Raw genomic sequence first — 25,541 nt, forward strand, 5'->3', positions numbered from 1 at the left:
TCAGAGCTTCATAATAAATATAGCACGACCCCTAACATAACAGCGCATGTTAGCCAGATACAAAGATAAAATGCGAAGATAAAAAGCAAAGAAAGAAAGAAAGAAGACAAAAAGCAAAACAGCAATAAAGATAGGAATAAAGATAATAAGCAGGACAGCAACAAGGAAAGCAACAATGACAGCAAGCAAGACACCAGCAAGGACAGTAGAGCTAGTCAACAGAAGACCCGAGGAAAGTAAGTTTCCTCTATGGGCATAGAAAGGTACCGAGTACTATCTGCCTCGAACAATTTTCGTCCATTAAGGCTTCGACTTGTCCTTCGGCTTTTCCTTCAGATTTTCCTCCGAGTTGTCCTCAGATTTATCGTTCGAGTCGTCAATAATGAACCAGTACACTGGAATGTTCTATCCGTCGGTGATGATGCCGCTTAAGAGTAGACGTTAGCTAGATAATTCCCCAAGTAACAAGAACAAGAGCAGCGAACCAGGATGGTGATTTTGGGTCCCTGCTAGTCGTCTGCAGAGCTACCTCGATAAATTTGCAGGTTAACTTGCTGGTCTGGTTCTGGACGAGAGCCTTGAATCTCGGATCGTCCAGGTAGATTCGTAGGTACGTCCTTGTTTGGAGTGGTATCGGTAGTTCACCGTCATACGCCATGAACGTATACCAGGCCAGGCTTTTGGGCATCGTGAAGAGTATGGGTAAAGATTGTGTGTCGGAATTCAAGTTGCTGAAGGTGTAAAAGAGGAGGTGAAGGTGGGAAGGAAGGAACTTGGCGAGACCTCTCTGCCTGGTACTACTAGTAGGAGTAGTTTTAGAAGGTGAAAGGTGGGAATGGCCGGCCATTGCTCCTTCCGCTTTCTACTAGTAGTGAATGTTTCAACGGTTTCAGGGTCTGTCTTCAGGGCTTCATAATAAATACAGCACTACCCCTAATTTGACAGTACATGTTAGCTGGATTCTTGATCGCGAAAGACAAAACAACGAACTATAGAGAAACTTGATTTTCGTGGTTTGAAGTAGGAAAAAAGATTCTAGGACCTCTGGTCTAGTCATATTAGCAGGCCCTTCTATCCGAAATATCAAAGAAACATGTTGCGGTTGGTACATATGGATTATCCCGGAACAATCTCTGTAGCGAAACAAAACCAATTTGACAAAAGCAAACTTCCGCCTCATGAGTGCAAATGTACGTCGCCAACCGACCTTGTACGCGCGAGTGCAAATTTTCCAATTACTGAGTCCCATCACCATATTTCATCTCATCCTTCCGTCTCGCCACTAGCGGGTGATGACAATAGAAGTCGGAGGTGATGTAAGGTGTAGATTAATATGACAATGGAGGGATAATATAGACGGACCTGGGCAGGCTGAGGTATCACAGTCTCAACACCCCCCTGCAGGTCGCCTACTAGCCAAAAGATCTTCAACAGGACACTAACATACAGAAAACAGAGGGAAAATATCTGTGACAAGTCTTAAAAAATCCTGATTTGACAATTGAAAGATAAGCGGACAAATAAACCAAAAAAATAAAACATCAAATCAAACAACAAGTCAGACAAGTAAAAAGACAAGTAGAACGACAGTCCTCATCCCCCCAATCAACATTCTAGTCCGCCTTATGCAGGTTTATTGCCTTTTCAGAACCCCAGTAAGCCTCGACAGCAGGCACCTCCTTCTCCAAGATAGCCCAGTAGAGTTGCACCGTCCCCCACATGGGTACTTTACGCATACTCAAGCATTATCCAGTAGATATTACCCATTCGAGGGCTCTGCCATCCATCGGCGACAATGCCGCTTAAGAGTAGAGGTTTGCTAATATAATTCCTCAAATGGCAAGAACAGGAACAACAAACCAGGATGGGCGTCTTGAGCATTTGACGAGTGCAATCAGGGCGGCCGAGATCCACTTAAATTTTGGCGAGGGGCTTTGAGGCTCTGGTAGAGCTTGTTACCTAGGTGAGCCTTGATGAATCTCAGAATGAGGTCAATTAATTAAGAGCTGAGTCGCTTGCTTCAGCTCATTTCCACGAATATGCCGTACCTGATCAGTAGCGAGGGGTCTCTCAAGCATCTGGTACAGTAATACTGCCAGTTCCTCATATATGACTTCAGAAAATAGGAGGTTTTATTGAAGATCCTGTAACGCGTTTTGATTTTAAATCAAAATGGCAACAATAATATATAAAGTGAAAGATAGTGAAGTATAGACACTAAGCTTTATAGGATTTCTCAGCTGCACAAAGATCAAGATGCAAATTAGACAACGTTTAGTAGCTGCTTGACAAAACTGATAAGCCTAGAAGAAGAAGGAGAAGGAGAAAAATAAGAGGAGGAAGATATTAATAAAAATGAGCATAGTAATAAGGATAATGTCAAAATATTTTCTCAAAGTACAAGGATAAAGAACAAAGAAAGTAAAAAAGAACAAAAAAAAGCAAAAACAGAAGCAGTAACTTCCTCCCTTATTCCTCCAAGGAAGGTTCTATCAGAGAGTTGCAATTTGAAACAGGCTGGATTGCTTCAGCTCTAATCGTAGGTCTTCCTTCTTGAAGGAGAAGATCCACTCTGCCTGTGTCCGAAGTAATCACCCATCATCTGTAGATCGGTACACATCATGAGGCACCTCTTAATCCAGGATAATCCAGTACATTGAACCGTCCAAGCCATCCGCGACCACACCGCTTAAGTGTAGACGTTAGCTAATATAATTCCTCAAATGACAAGAACAGGAACAACAAACCAGGATGGGCGTTGTGGGTTTTTGCCCATTGCAATGAGGGCGGCCTCAATCATTTTGCAATTTGGTTTCTCGCTCTTGTTCGCGATGAGAACCTTGTACTTCGCATCACCCCGGTTGATATTCAGGCGAGTATTTAGGAGGAGTCGGTCGTAAATTCCGCTTTCAAGGACCTGGAAAGTGAGCCACTCAAGCTGCTTCATGATGATGGTCAGGTTGGGTTGAGATTTTAGTAAACGCAGATCAGTAAGTGGTGGTGGATAAAATCGAAATCGTCTAGGTTGTAGAAGAGGTGAAGATGAGAATAGGAGAACAGGAGAAGAAGATTAGATGGAAGGAAACAAGACAAACTTCCCAGTGAATGTAATTCCATAATGGCAGGCGCGAGGGTCCGGCCATTGCTCCTGCCGTTTTGTGATCGAGATCTAAGGTTCTTTCTTTATAATTCATATAGCACACTGCCAGCAGTATTTCGCAAGGTAATTTGAAACCCCGGATAACTGCTCCCGGCGCGTGAGCGAGGTCCTCTCCTGCTATTTAGGTGGTACCACAGACAGAGTCCATGGAATCACACATGAGGGAATGTGCGTACAAGCAACCTGATGTGAAAAGGAACTGAAGACCTGGCATTAAACGAAAAGTAATAGAGCAAGAGAGGAGAGAAGAGAAAGGAAACTATTCCTCGCATGGGTACAAGAGTACGCAGACGGATTTCAAAGTCACTCAATATCAGAATTTCCCTCAATGCTTTATATATAAAATCCCATAAGAGTTGAGGGCTCTTTGATCTCCAGAATAAGCCGGTAGGTACCGTATTAAGGTCCAGTAGTCCGTAACAACGTAGTTTGAAAGTAGGCATTAGCTGAAACTTTTCTGAGAAGACAAGAGGGCAAGCCAAAGGGGGGGGGTTGATGTGAGCTAGTCCGGTGGATATAAGGTATAAGGGTAGCCTCCATCAATCTGACATTGAGGAAATGTCTCTTCTCCATAATGAGAGGGTATATGGCCGACTCAGGTGCGATGCCGATATTGACCTCGGGAGTCTGAGGCGTAGTCGATCTATTTGGCCCGTATTGCGGACCTCGAAGGCGAGTAGCCTGGGGCACCGCCACGGGTAATATAACAGAAGATCAGGGTAGATCCCCGGTGTGGAGATGAATACCCGCCAAGATAATTAATTACTGGATATGGCATATCGTGAAGTAGGGCTGGCAGGGATGAGAAGCCACACCAGAACCCCTATGATCATAGAAAGGGCTGACCATTGATCTCCAGGTACCGGCAGTATAAGAGGATCTACGTCAATACTATATTTAGAATAGATATCAACCGCACTTGGGTACTAGTAGAAATAGTAAATAATTCAAGTTGGTTGCAGCGCTGTCAGTGTGACTTGGAGAAAAGGGAAATAGCATGGCCGAGCTTTCCAGATTGCTTAAATATTAGTTTTAATGAAAGAAGGATTCCCTTTTGCTCAATTAACATCACTGCCTGAATTGAAATAAGTACGTTTGGCCTTTCTTTCCGCAAAGAACGATGCAAACACACATGAAAACCTTCAAATCTAGATAGAAAAAGGCATCCATTAGTATAGTGCACTTAAGTCTCAATCACAGGAATGCTCTTCAAGGACGCGGAGAATCAAACAATCCACAAAGGTTTTTAGTAATATGTGCCTATCAATCATCCAAATCTTGTCCCTGTCGAGAAGTGGCAACTGGTGTCCAGATATGGGATGATTTGCGATGGGTCAATACACCTACACTTTTATCTCTACAGCGTGAGAGGAAAGGCAATATCTGAGTAGATCAATGGGCTTATCTGTCTTATCTGAATTGTTTAGTATTGCCCCTGTGCTAGCAACAAATAAAAGGCAAACTGGAAATCCACTACGGTAAGTCCAAAGACAAGACGTGTCATGGGAAATCCTCGGCTGATTGCCCGAAAGGCGAAACATAAAATGGAAGTAGAACTCTGTGTGAGAACTCTGTGTGGTTTTTTGGAGGTATAAAACTCAATGTTGAAAGCCGGAAATAAAGCAGAAAGCCACAGATGAACATGTCCTCTTTCACATTATGCTTGCCCCCGCTGGCAATCCCACGTCTCCACAATAAGCATCAGCAGATCCCCTTGATAAGATCCCTTCCCTCGATCATGACGAAATCCAATCCGTTGCCAATGGTGGCACTGGAAACCGCATATTAGCCAGAGTGTTGATCATGAAAGACAACTCTGGATCCATCAAACTCGTTAGGCATGTATTTGGTATCCTCATTTCCATACACCCGAACACCCTCACTCTCCATCGGCAGACCTTCCATAACCATCACTCCAAGGTTCTATTAGAAACCCTTGTCCGAGCCCAGTATTGAAGACAGAAAGGGTTCTGTCGGCCACTGAAGTTGTATTGACCCATAAATTCTCACTTGGGGGCCTGCTCGTTCTCGGAACTTGCATCGGAAGGCTTAAAGTCGTGGCAAACCCAGGGATCTTTGTCGTTGGGGGCCAGCTGGTTCTCGGAAGTTACGCTAGAAGGCTTGGTTGTAGGGAGATATTCGTCAAATTCCAGGATAATCAGTAGATTTTGGAAAAGAGATCCCAGCTATTTGAATGAATAGTGCTTGAGAGTTGACGTTAGCTATAATTCCTGCCAATGGGGGGAAGAACGAACCAGGGGGGATCAATGGGATTTAGTCCGATAGAGATCAGAGCAGCCCTGACCAGTTTGCAGCCGTGGAAATTGGCTTGTTTCATTCTGCGGTTGTAGGATTTGGCGAACTCAGGTGTGATCTTGATATGGGTGTTCTGTCGTAGCTGAAATTTCGCGTTCTCGCCATGGATCGGGTGGACCTCCTGAAGGACCTCCTGGTGGACCTCAAATTCGATCAGCCTGAGTACAGCCACGGAGAATGTGACAGTTTCAGCTCCGAACTTGGCTTATATCATGTAGGAATTTATATTTTCCGTATACGACGGTGTCAGCGGACTCGTTTCTCAGCCTCACCGGGGTATGAAACATTCCGGGGGACAAGGCTTGCGTTACGGAATTAGGAAAGGCATTGCAGGTGCTATTTCTAAACAGAAAGCAGGTTCGTACATTGTTTCATATTCTCTCGAACATCACCGGCAGCAGAAGCTAATAAGAAGTATGCTAAGACTATGACAGGGGTGTTTGGGTTGGCGGCAACCCATTGACTGGTCTGCACAAGTACCTCCAACAGTCTTTATCCGAGCGTAACCAATCATATATCAAGAGCGCAAGAATTTCCCAGGGAATCAGCGAGTTCTAGTGCTCCTCGCCTGAAGAGCGGGGGAATGTTATCAGGAAATGGCAAGCTCTTAATCGGGCCGATTTTGGCTGCAAACGCTCAGAAACGCGTTTCTCGTGATTTGTGGCCGATGCGCGATATTAAAACAACTGAAAGAAGCCTAATATGCCCAGTCTCAGTCTTTTCCTGAAGAATCTGTTTATTAAGTTATCGAATCACTGCTAGAGTATCAGATTCACAAGCAGTAGCATAGAAAATGAAACTCGTAGTCGTCGGCTTCGCATTATATTGTCGGATATTGATACGGGGGTAAAGGAATGCTTAAGTGGGTCTGCTGATCACGGTGGTTTTTCAATTTTTATTTATGGTTTCCGCGAGCTGGTTCCAGACCTTTCACCAAGCCAGCTTTAGTGAATGTCTCTGTATGCGATTAAAAGAGCGGAGGAAAGAATATATTTCAATTCAATGGCAAAGTCTCTCTCAGACTTTTTGCGGCTTCAACCAATTCAGCCCTCGTACCGCACGCGGCATAGACACAGCGATCATGCCTAACAATCACAAATCGCTTTCCCCGCATAACATTCCAGATTTGAGTGTCGTTGTAGCCTTGGGGTTTTGGCCGTCCAACGCACAAGTCGGACTCCTCAAATTCCTTTGCAGTCGCAGTTCGGAACAGGGAGAGACTATCAAAACTAATGCTATCATCATTAGGATGATAGGTCTTAGCCTGGACCAGCAGGGTGGCCTCTTTGGCAGATAAGTGGCCATCGCTAAAGGCATCAATACCACCCATCTCTTGAATTGTCGCTATCGCCTGGCATGGCTTATCAAGCAAAACAACAATCTGGAAGAGCTTGGTTTTCTTTTTGGAAAATATCACATCATCGGTAAAGCGAACCAGATTATCGGGATCGACTAGTTCTGTGCAATATGTTTGTGGAAAGGCGATTCCCCCGTGGAGGTGGGACAAAAACGGCATACCTTTTGAGTGGGTGTACCTGACTGGGCCCTCACTTCGGGGTCCGAGTTCCAGTTGATGCTTGATTGGGGGAATCAGTTGCATGATCCAGAGCGACCAGTCCCGGATGAAGTTCTGCACTGTATTGGTGCTGCTGACCAATTGTCCATTTCGCAAAGTTGTGTTAAGTGACTTTTGGAATTGTTGACCGCGTTCAGAGTACCACCCCGCGAGTACTTGCTCGTAGTCTAGTCGAGTAGAACGGGACCGAGTGAGAATGGCAAGTCGCCAGGCAAGGGCGATAGCATCCCGAAAGCCGGAAGCAATTCCCTGACCGCCAACTATAGAAAGGAAATCCAGAGTTAGCCGTGGATCCCATACAGGCGAGAAAGGTTCAAATTACATGGAGGAAAGACGTGAGCGGCATCGCCGCACAAGATGACCCGTCCCATGGCCCATTTATTGCACTTTCTTGCGGCAAAGTGAAATGGACGAGATCGAAGGACCTTGATGCAATCGGTTGGAAATTCGACGGCTGTGTCTAGGCTGCGACGTGTTGTCAAATGAGAACTCTCATTGATCCTAGTCATTCCCTTCATGGGTCATAGACTTACTCATAGCGGGACCCTTCATGACGAAGGTAGGGGAATACAATTTCCCGAATCTTGTGTGGCTCAGACATTTCTTGCGGATCTTCACCAGCCTGAACCACAAATTCAAACCTCCAGAGGCGGTCCTTGGTCTGGCCGAAACGGCCGCAAACTGCTGGTCGACGAGGATTACAGAGGAATCGAAAATCCTTCGGGAAGAACTGGTTGTACACATCTTCAGGCGAATACCCCAGCCTCCATAGCGGGAAGTCTGGGTGCGTTTCTGCTGTTGGCATGCTGATTTCCCAATTCAAAGCTACCCAGGTTTCTTCGTAGCGACACCTATATCCGCGCATTAGTCCAAAGAGCTCTGGAGGGGTTTCCTATGCAGGGCGCGATGAGTATTAGAGCACGCACTGTTCAGCCCACTCCAATTTAATCCCCCGTGGTTCGAGATATTGCTTGCGCACGTAGCCTGTCTTGCCGTCCGCACCAACCAGGAAACGGGCGCGAATGCGTCGTTTATTACCTTCAGGTTCCACATAGCTCGCATGTACCCAATCCTTATCTTCCTCGATTGACTCAAGGGTGCATCCGGCTCTCAACTGCGAGTGCTGAGACCCCTTAATGCGGGAACGAAGATGCTTTTCAAGCGCAGGTTGTTTGTGACTTATGACGCCGACATGTCCCGTAAATCCTTCGGACTGAATCGCATCTAGTTAGAGTTGGGAAATTTTCATATCACGAGATTTGTAGGGGGAGAAGAAGGCTTACAGAAGCAGTATTAAAACTGAATATGGGTTTTGTGCCCAAGCTTTGCTGCTCTCCTGGCAAAAATAATACCTTCTCGATACCTATCAATCATTAGTAAATGCTGTCACTCTAATATATTGCACTACGCACAAGAACCGATGTCCGTATAGACATGCTCATACAAACCTAGACCCTGCAAATAACGGATGCCTTCGTCGTCAAGAACGATTCCCCTTGGGTCTGTCGTGATATCGGCCTCTCTCTCCAGGACGATATTCCGGACCGCCATACCATCAAGATAGCCAGACAGCATGGCTCCTGTTGGCCCACAACCACAGATGAGTACATCTGTAGTCTCCAAAACGTGCTCAGACGACATATTGGTTGCGTATGACCACAAATTTCTTTGAAACTTCTGATCTCACGTCCCAATGCCCGCTCAACCGCAGCTTATGTATAACTTCGGTTTTGTCTATTGCAGACGCCTCCCGGGTCTTATTTAAAGAAGGGTGGGGCAGCTGTGGCACCATTATAGACCATGGAAAATTGTTGCCACAGAGGTCGTCTCAACAGATAGGTCCCATATAGGTTCCACAAATAGGGGCCACCATAGTAAGGAAGGAAGTTGGAAGAACAAAGGACGCCTAGAAGTACCAAGGGGGTATGAGGCCACTGGTGGGAACGGAACACTGACGAGAATGAGTTTCCTTCTCTGGTCCTTAGGTCGAATCAAATCTTGTAGGGAACACAGTAATCAAAGAACGGGGCCCATGAATCTGCAGCGAGTGGGCTTAGTCTCTCCATCTGATCTGGAACCATGCAACGTGACAACCTCTCCCATACACGTGCTCCTAAAGCCAAACACAGAGCGTATAGATAGATCAAAAAAACATCGACAAGGGCCTTCCATCAATATATTTCCCACTACGCTACAAGATATACCTACTGTTCCTGAAGAGCACATGGTAAAGCTTGGCGAGAGTTTTCGTGGATGAGGATTTATACACAAATATATAGTTGATCAATGTCCGCATAGATACCACCAAGTTGTTTATTGACCATATTCGACAATAGTCCGACTCAACTAAATAAAGCATCTAGACAACCCTTCCTAAAAGTACCAATTACCATAGAACTCCACACGAGAACACTACTGCAAGAACGCTAGCGGGACCTCGGGTCCCCAAATGGCCAACGACTCATGGCCTGCCGGCAAAATTCCGATTGGAGTGTCTTCATTGACCAGATCACCATCAGTGTAGTGTTCAACCATATTTCCTGCTGGGTCCCACCAATAGTCAAAAATTTGGGATCCAAGGATATGCCGGCCAACGCCCCAGACAGATCGATAACCCTTACTGGCTAGCCATTGATGTCCTAGATGCTGAGTATCATAGTCGAAAACCTCAAACGAGCAATGGTGAACGTGAGACCCAATTGGGCTGGCGCCGAGGAAGAAAGAGTGATGGTCCGTATGGTTTTGACCTAGGTCCAGGTGCATAAATGTCGTCACATCCATTCTGTGGCCGTCATGTTCCATATAAAGCAGATCTGTTGGAACTATGTTGAAATGGGAGGTGTAAAATGAGAGGAGCTCTTCGAAGCGTTCCGTGGAGTAGCCAAAGTGGCCCACCTAATAGTTACGCGAGGATTCGTTAGTATGGATAGAAGAGCACGTCAAACAGAGCACTGAAAGTCCACTAACTTTGTGCACGGCTGCTGGACCACGTTCGAAGCGGTTGAACTCACGAAGCCTCTGCTTCTCGTGTGGATAGTTGGCCCTCAGCTTCGTGGTAGCAGGTGTAGAGGCATCTTCACCTGTTTCTTGGCCAAAGATCACGTTAAAGGGAAACCCATCTGGATCCACGATAGTTACCATCTGACCTCCTCCTGGATCTTCAGATAATTTTTGGACTGGCAATGCTCCTGGCACCTTCAAGGCCCTATAAGTGGATTAGTCACATATGATCAGCATGGCAAGAATCCCTCTTACTTCTCGAACTCCTCCTTCGAGTCAATTGCGAATACTCCTCCTAAGAACTTCTTCGGTCCCTTAGTCGCATAGTAAACATACTGATCGACTCCATAGCCTCGAAACCAGACTTCACTCTCGGTTCTTTTTGCCACCGTCATTCCGAAATCTAAAAGGTTAAGTCTGCATTCAACATAAAAGAAAACCAGGTGACACAAACTTAGCATGAAATCTGACAATACGTCCAAATCCGGATGCTGATATCGCATATGAGAGAGCCTGGTCAACTGAACACGCTCTTCGGCTTTGATGCCCCTGGACTGAAGCCAATGCGCTTGAGAGATTTGCTCTCGAGAGGCGCTCGTGTCGGGCACAGAGGCTCCGTGGTTTGCCTTGACCGAAGATTCAGTGACTTCCATTGTGAGGATAGCTATGACGGTGAGATGCCAAATTGAAAAATTCGAGAGAGCCTAAAAGTGATGTGCACCCTTGCATGAAACTAATAGGGGCCGATTTGTAGATGTGGTTGAACACTAATATACTATACCCAGCCAAAGGCCCCACATCCCCTTCACCATGCCGAAGTGGTGGGACCTATGTTGCGGAGGCTTGAATTTCCTCGGCCTGGATATAAATTCATACTCGCGTAATGACATCCGTTTTGCTTTTTTTTTCAGAAGAAGTCCTCCCACGCATTTTCATTCTCTAACATCAAACTGTGTTTCTTACACTCCGTGTATCCATACTAAAAATGGCCTTCAAGCGACTAGTCCGTTTCGCCATAGGAGAGCGTATCTTATTCGGCGATCTGCTCAGCTTTGATGGCGGCACATACAAAGTCAGACGATTGAATGGTGACCCTTTCACTGAGCTGCTGACAACTGACGAGATCGTGCAAGTCGATGAGGTGGGTCTTGCATTGGAAAGGTTCCATTTTTTCCCCTTTAACAACTTGCCAGCTACTTTGTCCCATTGATCGTACTCCGCTCATCATCCTTGTTGGCTTGAATTACCAAAGCCACGTAAACGAAGCCAAGGTGCGTACTCCATAAATCGCTGATCATTCGTACATGGCTTGCTGACAGATATTATCAGCTGAATGTCCCGAAATACCCCCCCATCTTTGTTAAGCCCGCCGATGCGCTAGCTGGCCCTTTTGATACCATTGAAATCCACCCCGACGCCCGTGAAATGCTCGACTACGAAGGCGAGTTGACCGTCGTTGTGGGCCGAGATGCTAAAAATATTTCCGAAGATGAGGCATTGGACTATGTCTTGGGCTATACGGCCGGAAATGACCTCTCTGCGCGGAATTTCCAGCTCCCCGAGGCTTCTGGGATGCAATTTGGCTATTCTAAATCTTTTGACCACTTTGGACCTATTGGACATACCATTGTTGCGGCCAGCGAGGTTCCCGATCCCCAGGATCTCCGTCTGGTGACCCGGGTCAACGGCCAGGTCAAGCAGCAGAGTAGTACAAATGACATGATCTGGAGTGTCCGGCAGATTGTCAGCCACCTCTCGCGGGGAATGACTCTCCGTAAGGGAACCGTAATCATGACCGGCACACCAGCCGGCGTGGGATTTTTCAAGCGGGAATTTCTGAAGGCTGGGGACGTGGTGGAGGTGGAAATAGAAGGCGTGGCGTCCGTCAAAAATGACATCCGGTATCCTTGATATCGCTGAGGGGTTAATGTTACATACTATCTAGTTTCTAATATTGAGAGAAGAACATTATCCTCCAAGTGAATAGAAAAGGAGATAAGCAAGAAATCAATTGCACTTGCATTAATGTATCAATCTCGGCGGGCGGATAGGTGCCACAACCCGTAGTCCGCATCTTACCGCCACCATGACGCATCCATCATCTTCTGCCTAACATCACGATTAGCATCACCATAATCTTTCAGCCATCAAACAAGAGGCTCAGACTGACGTACTTTTGTGGTAATAATGCAATCTGGCGTGCTCTCTCGACCAGTGGGCCGTCGGCGACCCAAGACGTCCAAGCAGGAACGCGTGTGTCCGGTATGTTCCAAGGAGTTCACCAAGGCAGAACATTTGGCCAGGCATTATAGATCCCACACGAAGGAAAAGCCATTTCTTTGCCCGGACTGCGGAAGAGGCTATAGCAGACAGTGAGTGAACACATAGCACTCCACCGAGTGGACCAACTGAAAGAAAAAGAAATTGATTATCATATTCATCTTTTCATTTAGAGACACATTGCTTCGCCATACACGGTCCCACTACCGCAGGGATAGATCGGGAGACTTTCTGGATTTGCAGGATGGAATGAGCGTCCCTCATATCACTCCTCCCACGACTGAGTCTGGTTTGGAAGTGCTCCCGCGGCAACATGCCATCCTTTGTCACCGTCTCATTCGTCACCATCGACGAATAATATCACAACGATAAGGACGCCTTCAAATGGCACAGTAGAACGTCTGGAAACGGCAAGTGTGTCTGGGCACGCTGATGCAAACGACTTGTTGGCCTCAGATTTCCCCATCTCATTTTCGCAAGATCCAGGTGGAAATCTCCAGCTGAACGAAACACTGAATTTATCGGATATACTCAGTGTCGAGCTAGATTCAGGGTGGAATTCCTGGCTGATGGACGACAACTTCGACTTGGATGCCCTGAACTCGTCCTTATTGCATGCCACTACTGCAGACTTCTTGACTGTTGATCGGATGGCGGGTGAGAACCCGACTGCCACTGGATCATTTGGCGTTGATCAACAGGCAACGGACGCGGCATTGGTGCCGAGTGGAGATGCAATAACAGAGAAATGGCATACCCACTGTGGGCAGGCCACGTCGGGCGTCATATCCCCAGACCCTACGAATGACTCGACTCAAATAGACGAGACCTATCGCCACGAGCTCGCTAATCGTCTTCAGCAACGTGTGCAAACCGGTATTGTTCCTTCAACCAATTTTCTAGTAAGCTCTACTGCCTTTATTTTTGTGTGCCACCACCCACTCTTCGAAAGAGGCACAAAGAGCGCAAGGAGGGAAAATCAAGGAATGAAGTGCTGACTGATACATAGCATCTCTGTTTGCGAGCGTACTTCTCCCATTTCCATCCCGTATTTCCTGTCATCCATGAGTCATCCTTCTTGCCCTCTAGGCAGAATGCCGTTCTTCTTCTGTCCGTTTGCTCTGTAGGGAGTCTATTTCTCAGCTCCCAGCGAGTAATCGAGCACGGGATTAGCATATTTGAAAGACTCCAAAAAGCAGTTTTATCTTCCGTAAGTCAGCCGTCCGATTCGCAGAGTCAATCGGTCTTGAGCCGTAACTTTAATGGATTGCCTGACAATGTAGTGGGATACTATGATCACTCAACGTCCAGATTCAAAAATCGTGGCCATCCAGTCAGCCTTGCTAGGGCAGACATTTGGTCTTCTTATGGGAGTACGTCCTTTGCCAGCCACAGGATTCTTACACTGCCCTCTGTGTGCAAAGACTAACAGATTACCTCTGCTTTTTTTCTACAGAGGCCCAAAGATCTGGTTGGAATTGAGGCCTTTCATGGAAGCATAATTGCTGTGAGTTTTGGCAAACCGTCTTGTCTCAACAAGAGACGCTTGGAAATGCTGACTATAGCCAAGTTGGCGCGCAGGGTCCGACTATTTAGGCATACGGTATCACCAGAACTACCCACAAATCTTCCAGGTCTTCCGAATGACAAATTGCAATCCTCATGGAAACATTGGATCTCCCTAGAGGAGAGAAAACGGTGAGCCTACCATTTTTTCGGGTGGATATAACCTCACTAATATCCCACAGCGCTGTGCTCGGAATATTTATACTTGATGCTGAGTTAGCGAAGATCCATCATCATGAGCCATGCCTACGTCCTGCGATCGAGCGTCTACCGATCATCTCCTCAGATGAGATGTTTGCTGCAAGCAACGCAAATGCGTGGCGAGAGCTGGCTCTACAACAGGACCAGCAGTCTGGGAACAGGTCGATGAAGGAGCGAAGTCTTCGAAGGATGAGCAACTTCCAACTCTGTGCCACTCTTGATTCCATCAGTGCTATGGCCTGTGAATGCCAAGAACCTTTCTCAACTACACCCCATACAGCCCAGAAATGCCAGGAAATCCTCCTCTCTTGGTACGAGACGCATCTATCTGCTGCTTCTCCTGTGGAGTCCTGGGCATATCCGTTAAAGATTCTCTGGCATTCCACTTTCATCCTCTTATACTCGAATATCGACGCTCTTGAGCGAGCCTGCGGCAGAGACGGCCCTGAGGCAGCTCGAGAAGCCATTGGATACGCTCGGCAGTGGGCAAACTCCGAGGAGGCGACCAGATCTCTAATACACGCTGTTTGCATCAGAAAACACTTCGAGTCAATGTCCATTGGGTCTGAGTGTCCGCTACATATTCCCACCTGCCTTTACCACTGTGGGATCATCTGGTTTTCTTTTGGAAATTTCGGGAATAGCTGCAACGGAACTATCATCGAACGAAGCTTTCCAGAATTAGAACTGGCTGGAGTGCATCTTGGCGAAATCGATGCGGCAGAATTGAGGAACATTCAACTCGAGCAGAAGGCTGCGAACCAGGTCTTCGGGATCATCGGCCTCCTGAAGAGCATACGCCATTGGAAGCTATCTTTGAGCCTTGCTTCAACCTTGCTTGCGCTTATCGAGGGGCAGGATAATGTTTTCTAGATTTAGGACTCTTATGTATCAAGTCACTACAGTGTGAATCCTCGTCTCGGGTTTCAAGCATCTCACTGTAAGGTATTTTACACTATTCGACCTGCAAAAATCCGGTATTACGAGGAAGTGAACCCCGATACGAAAGATGATCCAATGGGGTTTCGTAAATTTAGGCATTGTAACTAATAAAGAGCAAGATAGGCAGCAATCTTATAAGTCAGTACGTCTTATGTCGACTGACGGGATATTACTAGAAAACAGAGGAATATTCACCCAGAACTTATTATTGGAAAATCAGAGTTATCCAAGATGGTGAGATTTCGATGCGTCCCGTTCGTTGGATTAAACTTCATCCACACCTTCCAATTCTCCTGTGAAGTCTACTGTCCAGTTCCTCATGATCCATGTCCAAGGGCCCACGAACCCTTAACCCCAGCATGAATGTAAGACTCAAAGAGATGTAGGCAGAGGCACGCTGAGTTGCTCCTCAGCTTCTGGCTTGTGGGGCAGCTAATCGTCGCCACGACCAGGCTCCGCCGGGGTAGAGGCAGACAGCATGCGGGACTCCAGGAGAATCCACCAGACATCGGGAACATCACTCCAGCCATGGTCCCATCCCTCGGCGACAACGTAGCTGACAGAAGAAGTGAGCAGAGATTTCGACCAAAAGGGCGGGGCGGACGAACTAATACGGAGAATTGATTGTTTGACCCAGGAAGGCAAAAGCCAGCTGGATCATTGTGAGGCTTGGAAAATGGCATCGGGTGACCATAAGTTCACGATACTTAGGCGAGTCTTGTCTGATCTCTGAATCGAGTCTCAGGGCCAGTCGCGGAGTGCGGTCACGACCTTCGTAGTGGACATCGAATGAGAGGAATCTTAGGGTGAACATGTTGATAGTATGCTGCCTTAGCCAGAGTCACCGCAAAATTGAAAGGGTGCCTATCGTGATCGTCGTCTGTGGAATGGTGGTAAAGGAGCTCTTTTGCTGTACGGAACCTCTCGTTTGTCAGGACTCTTGAATGAAGTATCGTGTTGTATTGAACGAAAGTGAAAATCCTTGCGGGAAACTTAGTCTTCGTGGATGAGGGAAATGTTAGCTCCAGGCGAATGACAATGGGATTTCGGTTGATCGCCTTCAGAGCTGCCTCAATAAATTGACAGTTTGGCAGTCCAGTGTAATGTTTTCGTTTGCACAGCCCAGGAAATATGAAAGAATTCAAACCCCGAATGTGCAGCGTTCAAGATACTAAAAAGGTATGGAGAATAACCTTGCCTTGTTGTATTCGGAGTCTGAAACAACGACAGGTCCTTTTGCACCGAGAGGGGGTGGTTCTTGGTATTCCACAGATTCCTCGCAAGGCACAGAAACTGAGAAAGTGAAAAAGTAGCGAAAGCCGGGGACTGGCCCTTGCCTTTTTGTCTCCGCAGTCTGCAGGAATGACAGGAATTCGCGTACCCTGTAAATGGTTTGAGGTGGATAATCCCCAAGGTAAGCGTATTCAGACAATCGGCGAAAGGTATGTGGTCAACGGTACGTTCTCTTCTGACTAGATTGTAGCGAGCGAAATAGAATTGACCGTCGAGATGATTGATGAATGTATCAACCCATCCCTCGAATCCCACTCTCAGTCGACCAGTGTATCAGTACTCAAGGATTATCCAGTACAGAGGACCTTCCAAAATCCCAGTCGCGGAGCTCGGGATATGTCGCAGAGAGAGGCGAACTTCGACAATAAGGACCCAGTAGAGTTCTCTGTGGAAATCCAGGTCACCGATTCGGTTAACCACCTTGCCCGAATGAAGTTCAATTGTATTGAACCCTTGCAGCTTCAGCTGACAGCTGAACGATTGAATCGGATTCGTGATGGAGCTGCTTGAACGGAGGTGACACAGCTTCTCCAGAGACCCTATGCTTTTGGATAGATCTACCCCGAGATGAAAACAGAATAATAGATGAAATTGAGAACTTGAACTGGAGCAGCTTGCTAGTATGGGCAGGTCGTCGGTCGATTCTGAAAGGCTTGAAAGTGGCGATGGTGAAGTTGTAAAGGTGACGAGGTTTGAAACTCAAGTCGATCCTGTGTGGTTCGACGTCGAAGTTGACAATCATGGAAGCACCAACAGAACGGTATCTGGAAGTCTAACCAGAAGGTTATCTGGTCGAAATGCAGAGCGAGGTGAGTGGAAAGGTAAAGTGAATGGAAGACGCTTAATAGTACTACCAGGATATCTGGTCGAAGATCGATATCTGACGGCACGAATCAGCATACACCGAGCGAGAGCAAGAATAGTTCGTGGTAAGAATCAGCTTGGAGATGGGCAAAAGGAAAAGATGGGAATGGTGTGTGGATGTGTTGAGGTGAAAGAGTAGAAAGGAACTCGAAGGACCTTAAATAAGTAAACAAAGTAAGGAAACGTTCACTCCCCATCGGGAGGGAACAAACAGAAACAATTTGATACCCAATTGAGACTCCAGAATAACCCTGAATCACCGGATACTCTACTTCCCGTTCCTATTCTGGCCTGGCAGGCAACGACTATTATTGTTCTGAATAGTAATTGAGGGTGAATTGTTCATTGCTACAATTTCAACGAGGCTAGTCTCCAGGACAATAGTGATATTAGGCGGATTGATACTTCTTCCTCCGGTCCTGGACTATATCAAGCCCTGTGCTGGGGCCTATCTATTCGGTGATGGCAACTGAATGTAACATGTACTAGGTACCCCAATAAATTCATTCACTGTATAATATTGAGACAGATACTCCATGGCCCGATGATTTGAAGTTCTACGGTCTTGGAAGTCTCAAAGATTTTATACTCGGTGTAGGTCTAAGTCATCATATGTCTAGCCCGAAGTCCGAGTAAACATATCAGACATATTAGACAGAGACCATTAAGGTACTCGGGAAATTAGCACTTTTTCGAAACCGTCTATCATAGAAATGTATACTAGTACTAAGGATTTGCAGTGAATGCAACACTCGAACTCGAAGTATACCCAGCACCTTCCCTTCTATTCACCCTCTCCTCTCCTCCACCTCTCTCATTCCATCAAAATCAAAACCAACACCACCACCAACCTTATCCTCACTTCACAACTGACACCTCAAACAAAAATGGCCCGCGGCTCCCGAAACCACAGCACAGAAGTACATCCTCACCTCTCCCACAACCCAAACCAACCAAGATCTAACCTCTAACACCTCCCACCCCACAGCCCCGAAGCAGCGACCCAACTCTATCCCTTTACCTCCTAATCTACGAAACCACCCCCAACGACGAATTCACCCTAACCCTAACAAACCCAGGCCTCCCCATCGTCCCAAGTTCCCCCTTCTACCGAACCCTCCAAGACCTCTGGTCTCAGCATGGAAATCGTGACGCTACGCCTAGTGTGGGATTGATTCGGGCTGTTGCGGGGGATATTCAGCGACAGCCGAGATTGTGGAATTTGTATGTTGACACCACAGGACAAAATGAAATGAAATAAAAGTACCGTGGAGAATATTTACTGACATGTGCTTTGGCTCTGGCGTGACTAGTGCCATCTACCGCAGCTGGATAGATTACGATTCGAGTCTTCACTATGTTCTTTTACAGTCTGCGCTGAATTCGAATGGGAGTAGGGGCGATGGATCCGTGGTGGGATATTTGGGGTTGACTCCTACGTCTACGTCTACGAGACGTGGGTCGCCGAGACGGAGGAATCGATTTGTTAGGGCTCTTGAGCAGGGGTATTTGGCTGAGGGGAGTAGTGAGGAGAATTGATTGAGTTGACTGGGAGTTGGGGGGGGGCTTTGGATTGCTGTGGTGTGGTTGGTTTGACTTCGTTCCTTCTTTCAAGATTCTTATGGTGTGTGCTTCGGTTGATGTTGGCGTTCTTTCGTTCAAGTTGGGATAAAGTACTCTACTCAAATGGATGGGATCGGATGAGAGGAGAGGAGAGAGGATGTCATCCTTTTGAAGAGGTGGAATTGAATTGAATCGAGCGAAGTGAATTGACCTAGATTGACATCATCCATCAAGGACAGACATTCCTAGTACGCATACGCAGCGAGCGGATATTTCAAGGCATTATTATGATTTGACACGAGGGCCTATAGAGATATCAAGAGTAAACGATATCAAGCAAGCAAAGAATTGGAAGTCGAAAACGAAGTCCAAGGCCCGAGCGAAGAAGTAGAGAATCCAACCCCCACCCCACAGCACTAACACTCTTTCCTTTGCAGCGAAGAGAAGAGAAGAGACGAGAAGAGGACAGAAGAGGAAGAAAAAACGACAGATACAACATAGGGAGAGGGTGGTGGTGAAAGGGAAGAAGTATCCTCGCGAAAAGCATGAGGAACTGCTTTTCATCTCTCGCTGCCTCTCTCTCACACACACCGTGCATGCAATTCACAGATCTGCTTTTTTTCTCTTTTTTTTCATCTCCCTATTTTGTTGAATCATCAAGCACCATTGATGCACCCGGGAAAGGTTTTTTCTTCTTCCTTGATTCTGAATTTTTCAGCAACGTTTCAATTTCTTCCTAACATACAATAAACGCTGGCTTTGAAAAAGAAGAAAGAATCATTTGAGCTAGGCGTTACTCGGCTGAAGGAGACCAGAGACATGGTGGAGGTCCAACGAGCGAGAGTCAGTGGGGTCAAACATCGCGTGGGCACGTTCTTCGACGTAGAAGGCTACAGAGAGACAAAGTTAGCATGTTATTTGATTCCATTAACGAAAGGCAGGCAGGGGCTTGCATACGGGAAATTTGAATCATGTCGAACCAGCGCATGGCGTTCTCGTCGCTTCCGTCGACGGCCTTGAGCGTGCCGTCTGGACGGACGGTAGTCTTGGGTGGGAGACTCCGCATACGGAGGAGCATGTGCAGGATATCGGCGAAACGCTCGGACTGGTTATAGTAGTAAGGGGGCGCTTGTCAAGGGGCCACTGGAGTGGGCTGAGTTAGCGACTTCATCAATTTTGATGGAACCACGGGTGGGTGGCAGGGCACTACTTACGCGCTGGGCAAAGTTTTCGTTATCCCATGAGCGGAAGAGCCAGCAGGTACGCTCGACGCAGTTCAGAAGGACGACGGAGACCAGGAATGTCTCGAACCAGCCGGTCTTTTGGCGCTGGAGCAGTCGACGCTCGAGGTCTGTGATGACGGATTTGCTCAATTGCATGGCACGCTTCTCCATGCCAGCTCGCAGCTGACTGCATAGTAGGGCGTAGGACTCGTGGTCTGAGACTTCTTCTATAGGGAGACGGCCCTCGTCGGAAGGCTGGGAGAGGGAGTGCATAGAGGTGGGAGGGAGGGTAGGGTTGCAGAAGGTCTTCCAGCTGAGTTCGGTGTCTACCAAGACATGGGTGGCGACCCACAACTCCACTGCGCGCTCCAGTAGAGTATCCTGGACACTGTTAGTAAATGGTTTTTCTTTTGCTCACTCAAGTCCATGTATGCATACCTTCTTGGATTGGCTCAACTCAGAAGCCAGCAGGAGAGTGGACTTCATGAAGACAGAAGCTTCGCGCTCGATGAAGAATGGAGCGGTCTTCTTGATGTACATCTCGAGTTTGCTCGGAATATCATCAGAATCACTGTCCAGAAGATAGATCTCTTGTGGGGGTCCGGAAAATTGATCTTCGCCCAGACCCTGAAGCTGAGGGTCAAGTGCGGAAACAGATGCACGGTGGCCTTGAACTCCGCTGAAGGTCACATAGACCATGCTTTCCTCAAGGTGAGTCACTTCAAGGCGGCCAGCGTAGTGCTCAAACTTGACCTGGTTCCTGATGGCACTGGTGTCGTGATATGCGAGAGTGGCATGCAAGTCTAGATGGGTCAGTCTCAACCTGTGGTAACACTAAAGACACGGGGTAAGCGCAACTTACTCGCATTATAAAGTTCGAACTCCTCGGAGAGACGAGTTCGAATGCAAGGGTGCTTCCAGAGACGGGCGCTTTCCACGCTAGCGCAAGTTGTGCAGGGAGTATCACCGGAGCACTAAGAAGTCATATTAGTCGCTTGATGGGCATCGAGTAACAGATCGATCGCTCTTACAGGTTTCTTCAGCATACGGCAACGAATGCATGCGCCTCGCTTTCGCACTTCTTGAACTTCCTTCCGTCGTTCGGTACTGAAGCGGCCGCGCACCTTGGGTTTGGCTGGTTTTGTGGAATTGCCAAACTCGTTAACAAATCCCTTTGCCTGAGTGTTGGGGTTCATCGCAATCGGACGCGGGTAGGAGGCAGCACGCTGAGTAGCCGCGGTCAATGAGGGATCGTGTTCCTGAAGACTGTCGAACAAGAGTTGTTCCTGCGTCGATAATTGCTGGTTCCACTGGCCTAGCTTCAGACCATCTGAGCCCAGACCATCCGTATCCATTGTCAAGCCTTGCGGCACCATCTCGTTGGCTGAAGCCGCGATCATGGACAGCTGTGATTGACGCGCATTGGATGCGGACTCTGGGCTGAGTGAATGATCAAGCGGTGGGGACATGGAAGTTGGATGGTCCGAGGTATGACTAGGCAGGGCAGGAATGGTGGGAGTTCCAGATGGTTGAGAAGTTCCTGTGAGGTGGTTTGTTAGCTTAGATGACCTTTGCGCAGTCGACTTCTGGGGTATTTCCCACTTACCAGTCATGGTACTATCCTCTTGCTTAACGTCCCCTTGCTGAGAAGCAGATGCCTGAAAGTCGGCCTCCAGCGCTGGGTCAACTACTACTGTCTTGCCCCCCACGGTGACGGACTGGGTGTATTGAGGGCCACGCTTTGTCGGTTCCGACGCACCCACCTGACGAGAAGCTTCCGCCAGCACGTTCAAGCCGTCGAAGTTGGGACGAGTGAAAGAACCGTCGGCGGATTTCCCTTTACCTCCTGGGGTACTCGGGTCCTTATTGGCGTCGCCTTCGGTGAGGTCGGGAAGTTCGTGGAGTCGAAGAAGAACGCGTTGGCGGTCCCGGAGAGGAATGGCCTGGCATTTCTTGACCAAGTGGTTGGTCAAGCTATCGATGCGCCCTTTGGGAAATTTCTCGCCACAGGCCTTGCAGGTATGTTGGTAGCGATTACTAGAATCCTCGAGCTTGGGACCTCGAATAAAGAACTCGAGGATCAGTTGGTTGGGTTTGCGTCCCATTGTGGTTGGCGGATGGGTTTAGGGGGAAGGAAGAGAGGGAAGAGGGAAAGGGGAAGATGTCAACGTGTCAATGCCCAAGGTCAACAGTGATCCCGATGTTAATTGCCAGAATGTCACGTCCGGACAGCACCAAGTTGAGTTTCGGGGACAAAACACGGGTTTTGGCCACAACACGCGCGGTCCAAAGCGCGAAGGGAAAATTCGGATGGAGGAAGGGAGGGGGAGGGAGAGGCGGATGGAGGTGGGAGGAAGGTGAGGTCGGCCTTAGACCAGCGTGGCAGTCAGCACCACGACTGGAAAAGTATCGCAAGAAAAAGAGGCCGAAGCTCTTATGATGCGACAAAGCGATCGCGATATGCGGCAAAACTGGGGGGGCAGTAGGAGGCGGTCTAGGCGGTTTGGGGGAGAGTCACGAAGACGGGAGCTTCACCGCACACAAGGCGGTGATGAGAGGGGGGGAAAGGCGGTGATGAATGACAAAGGCGGTGTTGGCGGTGATGGTGGGAGTATCTGAGATGAAGAGATGGGATATGGAGTGGAATAGCAGTGGGAAGGTAGAAAGGAAGAGGAGAACTTGAAGAGGGGATGACGATGACAAGGGGAGGTTGCAAAGTCTGCCGAAATATGCAGCTTTTGTTCTCATTTGACTTTGGGCCCTTTCAGCGTCACCCTGCGCATTCCATCATCGCATCGATACATCCAAATATCAGAATTGTCAGAATTGTCATAATTTGGGAATTTTGATACCACCACTTTTTTAAATATAGCCATAATAATAATCATCATCGTAATATCATTTAATTCCCCATTTCCCTCTACTCCCCCCTAGCAAATCCGTTCCTCGGGTTTTCGCCACGGCACCCCCAGCAACGCGAATATCCGCCGTTCATCCAGTGCCTCCAACAACCGACCCGGATTGGTTTTCACCTGCACAGTCCGAAGAACATCCCCAAATAATCCATGCTGATTTAAACACATTTGCTTCTTCCGTGCTAGTAACCGCATGCTCCGATTGAAGATATCATTCCCCGTAAAATATAGCAAAGCCGCTCCCAATTCAGGCCCGGGCACAAAGAGTAGATCGATTCGTCGCCAGACCTTACTCCCCGGTAGGCAGGATGCCCCATGCCACTTCGATCCATCGTTATGACGGTGAGAAGTGGCCAGTCCGACCTGAAGAAACCCCTCTTCAAATAACTTCGGTACGATCACGGTCATGACGAGGGTCCGGACCTGGTCCAACAGAGCGCCCGGTTTGGTGATGAGACAGTCGATGTCCCCCGAATCCCGTGCCCCGCGGCGGTAAGAGCCCGAGACAATCACCTGCATATCCTTGTCCGCCGTCTGGACCACACGGCGTACGATCGCCCCGTGGGCCTCAACCTCCTTGCGTGGGATGCGCTGCGAAAAGTCGTGGTAGTGCTCCACTCCAATGCGCTGGTTCGGGGTAAGAGTGGCTTTGTTGCGAAGATCCTCCAGTGACCGATAACCCTGGGCCGCCCATTTGGTAGCTTGGGCGAGTCCAGCGCCATAAACTCCAAGAAATTCTTGAATAACAAGGTCTTCAGGGGAAGAATTAGCATGGTCAAGTCGGCGGAGGTGATTGGTGCACACGATCTCCTCGATCTTGTCTGCCAATCGTGTTCCAATACCAGGAAGAGCCAACGCTTGCTTTCGCGTCGCAATCTTATCCTTTTGATTGCGTAAGGTACTGACGGCCCTGCGATAAGCCATCGTCCGCCATTGATCCGCATTCCGTGTATAGTAATCCAACATCTCTTTCAAAACTTCGATTGTCCTCGCATTCGGATTATCTCGTGATGCGTTTGGGTCGAATTTTCGCATGCAAGAGAATCCTCTCGTCCAGGAGGGACCCGCTTGGCCTTCACCGTATGCTGCAGTTCGTGATTTCTTCTTGGCTGGTCCGGATTCTGACGAGTCAGATTCCGCGTCAGATATCTCGGCTAGAGACTCCTCGTCCGAGTCAAGTGGCTAGCGTAGAAGTTAGTAACAACCTCAGTCTTAAATGCTTATTAGAAGAAATGGTCCTTACCAGATGGCTCGTGGCCTTGCTTTCATTGATTATATCGTCCAGTGCATCCCTTTCACGAGGTTCTGTTTCGATCTCCGCATCTTGTGGGGGTTCGCTACCAACAGTTTCCGAGATTGGAGGTCCAGCAGAAGTGTACTCTTTTGGGGGACTTTGTGGTCGCTCCGGTGACATCTCTTTTTCCCGCCTCAGCCGTTTCAATGGCAATGTGTCGGCTGTCTTCTGCTCAACCGCCAGAACCGGCTCTACCTTTGCAGCAGGCACCGGTGTGCCAACAACCTGGAATCGAGGGTATGATGGGTCCAGGAGCGACCGGTATGTGATGCATTCAGGAGGATAATTTTCGTTGACAAGAGCTATATTTTTCTGTGGCGCGATTATTAGCAGCACGTCGGCAAATCTTGGGAAATATCCAACGAACAGGGAAACACCCAAGCTTGAGGTAATCGATCAGATTTTGGTAGGTCAGCCTTTTCTCAGCAACGACATGCGTAATATGGGTTCCCCATTGTCGAGTCCACTGTGCACCGTATTCGCGGGCCCGTTGGATACGAAGTCGTCTGGCGGGGGCAATGTCGTCGTTCGGTATGAAGACTGGGGTGGATGTTAGCCTCGGGTTAGACGAAACAAAGGCATAGTTTTCATACAGAAGACAAGGCCTTTGAAAACTTGTTGCTCGTCTGGGACAGACTTGAGCGCATCTGCTTTCCTCTTCTTCGTAGAAGGGCCCTTGCCAGTGATTCCTGGCATTGTACCTGTCGTATTTGAGCGCTTGACTGCTCTCACTTTTGGCTCGGATGATTTGGTGGATATAGGAAGCTTATTCCGCTTGGTTTCAGTGAGATGTTGAGACCTTTGTTCGGAAGAAGACTGAGGTTCCGTATTTGCTCGGATCAAAGAAGGCGGATTGGGAGAAGCAACCTCGACCGCGGCAGCCTGGTTTGAAATATCGTGGAAGGGACGAGAGGCAGCAAGTATATTTTGAAAGGAAAGGCCTGCATCAGGCTGCTCATTATCTGAATCATCCAAATCCTCGAGAGCGGCAAAGAAGCTGGCCTTGCTCATCGCCCGTGAGCGTCCCATGGCACCGGCCATTTTTCACGAATGATCCCATCCACGGATACCAAACCGTGGGACATGGCTGAGAAACAATATATTATAGAAAGAACAGTATACCATGGTTATAGGTGCTTGTATAAGGTAGGCAGTCATGACGAGAATTAGCCAGCAGAGTCCAGAACGCGGAAGGCAGCCGCGTGGACCGTCGCGAAGTCACGGGATTCCATTTAACCCTTCAAGTTTTGGTCCGAAGAGCATTGACGACAGTCAGTAGACTCACTAGTACAATAGGGTATGGACTTTGCAATTCACGTTCGGAATTCAAGCAGATCGAATGAAATGA

At 48.0% G+C, this 25,541-nt stretch overlaps 12 protein-coding genes across 12 annotated transcripts; 4 read left to right on the forward strand and 8 right to left on the reverse strand.

Annotated features, from left to right (window-relative positions):
* Positions 1 to 300: 300 nt before the first annotated feature.
* Positions 301 to 688, reverse strand: N7509_012543 (uncharacterized protein; the record flags this gene model as incomplete). The annotated part of the gene is made up of 2 exons (XM_056637180.1): positions 301 to 405; positions 467 to 688. 2 exons carry the CDS (start codon positions 686 to 688, stop codon positions 301 to 303), a joined length of 327 nt encoding a protein of 108 aa, XP_056483210.1.
* A 1,945-nt stretch (positions 689 to 2,633) lies between these two features.
* N7509_012544 (uncharacterized protein) lies at positions 2,634 to 2,947 on the reverse strand (the record flags this gene model as incomplete). Its single annotated transcript, XM_056637181.1, has 2 exons — positions 2,634 to 2,688; positions 2,748 to 2,947. 2 exons carry the CDS (start codon positions 2,945 to 2,947, stop codon positions 2,634 to 2,636), a joined length of 255 nt encoding a protein of 84 aa, XP_056483211.1.
* Positions 2,948 to 5,166: 2,219 nt separating this feature from the next.
* N7509_012545 (uncharacterized protein) lies at positions 5,167 to 5,763 on the reverse strand (the record flags this gene model as incomplete). Its single annotated transcript, XM_056637182.1, has 3 exons — positions 5,167 to 5,272; positions 5,416 to 5,675; positions 5,749 to 5,763. The coding sequence occupies 3 exons, from the start codon at positions 5,761 to 5,763 to the stop codon at positions 5,167 to 5,169; spliced, it is 381 nt and encodes a 126-aa protein (XP_056483212.1).
* A 707-nt stretch (positions 5,764 to 6,470) lies between these two features.
* N7509_012546 (uncharacterized protein) lies at positions 6,471 to 8,693 on the reverse strand (the record flags this gene model as incomplete). Its single annotated transcript, XM_056637183.1, has 6 exons — positions 6,471 to 7,312; positions 7,375 to 7,517; positions 7,586 to 7,903; positions 7,979 to 8,276; positions 8,405 to 8,415; positions 8,461 to 8,693. The coding sequence occupies 6 exons, from the start codon at positions 8,691 to 8,693 to the stop codon at positions 6,471 to 6,473; spliced, it is 1,845 nt and encodes a 614-aa protein (XP_056483213.1).
* A 771-nt stretch (positions 8,694 to 9,464) lies between these two features.
* N7509_012547 (uncharacterized protein) lies at positions 9,465 to 10,705 on the reverse strand (the record flags this gene model as incomplete). The annotated part of the gene is made up of 4 exons (XM_056637184.1): positions 9,465 to 9,947; positions 10,020 to 10,257; positions 10,308 to 10,455; positions 10,507 to 10,705. 4 exons carry the CDS (start codon positions 10,703 to 10,705, stop codon positions 9,465 to 9,467), a joined length of 1,068 nt encoding a protein of 355 aa, XP_056483214.1.
* Positions 10,706 to 11,037: 332 nt separating this feature from the next.
* On the forward strand, positions 11,038 to 11,963 carry N7509_012548 (fumarylacetoacetate hydrolase family protein; the record flags this gene model as incomplete). The annotated part of the gene is made up of 2 exons (XM_056637185.1): positions 11,038 to 11,193; positions 11,382 to 11,963. The coding sequence occupies 2 exons, from the start codon at positions 11,038 to 11,040 to the stop codon at positions 11,961 to 11,963; spliced, it is 738 nt and encodes a 245-aa protein (XP_056483215.1).
* Positions 11,964 to 13,884: 1,921 nt separating this feature from the next.
* On the forward strand, positions 13,885 to 14,972 carry N7509_012549 (uncharacterized protein; the record flags this gene model as incomplete). The annotated part of the gene is made up of 2 exons (XM_056637186.1): positions 13,885 to 14,030; positions 14,081 to 14,972. 2 exons carry the CDS (start codon positions 13,885 to 13,887, stop codon positions 14,970 to 14,972), a joined length of 1,038 nt encoding a protein of 345 aa, XP_056483216.1.
* Positions 14,973 to 15,473: 501 nt separating this feature from the next.
* On the reverse strand, positions 15,474 to 15,855 carry N7509_012550 (uncharacterized protein; the record flags this gene model as incomplete). The annotated part of the gene is made up of 2 exons (XM_056637187.1): positions 15,474 to 15,597; positions 15,650 to 15,855. The coding sequence occupies 2 exons, from the start codon at positions 15,853 to 15,855 to the stop codon at positions 15,474 to 15,476; spliced, it is 330 nt and encodes a 109-aa protein (XP_056483217.1).
* Positions 15,856 to 16,403: 548 nt separating this feature from the next.
* Positions 16,404 to 16,844, forward strand: N7509_012551 (uncharacterized protein; the record flags this gene model as incomplete). Its single annotated transcript, XM_056637188.1, has 2 exons — positions 16,404 to 16,455; positions 16,525 to 16,844. 2 exons carry the CDS (start codon positions 16,404 to 16,406, stop codon positions 16,842 to 16,844), a joined length of 372 nt encoding a protein of 123 aa, XP_056483218.1.
* Positions 16,845 to 18,085: 1,241 nt separating this feature from the next.
* N7509_012552 (uncharacterized protein) lies at positions 18,086 to 18,459 on the forward strand (the record flags this gene model as incomplete). The annotated part of the gene is made up of 2 exons (XM_056637189.1): positions 18,086 to 18,118; positions 18,187 to 18,459. 2 exons carry the CDS (start codon positions 18,086 to 18,088, stop codon positions 18,457 to 18,459), a joined length of 306 nt encoding a protein of 101 aa, XP_056483219.1.
* A 1,088-nt stretch (positions 18,460 to 19,547) lies between these two features.
* On the reverse strand, positions 19,548 to 22,089 carry N7509_012553 (uncharacterized protein; the record flags this gene model as incomplete). The annotated part of the gene is made up of 7 exons (XM_056637190.1): positions 19,548 to 19,651; positions 19,719 to 19,866; positions 19,976 to 20,365; positions 20,423 to 20,787; positions 20,847 to 20,958; positions 21,016 to 21,524; positions 21,591 to 22,089. The coding sequence occupies 7 exons, from the start codon at positions 22,087 to 22,089 to the stop codon at positions 19,548 to 19,550; spliced, it is 2,127 nt and encodes a 708-aa protein (XP_056483220.1).
* Positions 22,090 to 22,914: 825 nt separating this feature from the next.
* N7509_012554 (DNA-directed DNA polymerase IV) lies at positions 22,915 to 25,234 on the reverse strand (the record flags this gene model as incomplete). Its single annotated transcript, XM_056637191.1, has 4 exons — positions 22,915 to 24,081; positions 24,143 to 24,505; positions 24,561 to 24,733; positions 24,787 to 25,234. 4 exons carry the CDS (start codon positions 25,232 to 25,234, stop codon positions 22,915 to 22,917), a joined length of 2,151 nt encoding a protein of 716 aa, XP_056483221.1.
* Positions 25,235 to 25,541: the final 307 nt, after the last annotated feature.

This window comes from Penicillium cosmopolitanum, assembly GCF_028827165.1.
Source record: "Penicillium cosmopolitanum strain IBT 29677 chromosome Unknown utg000011l:1.0-3548175.0:1.0-3550911.0, whole genome shotgun sequence".
Lineage (NCBI taxonomy): Eukaryota > Fungi > Ascomycota > Eurotiomycetes > Eurotiales > Aspergillaceae > Penicillium > Penicillium cosmopolitanum.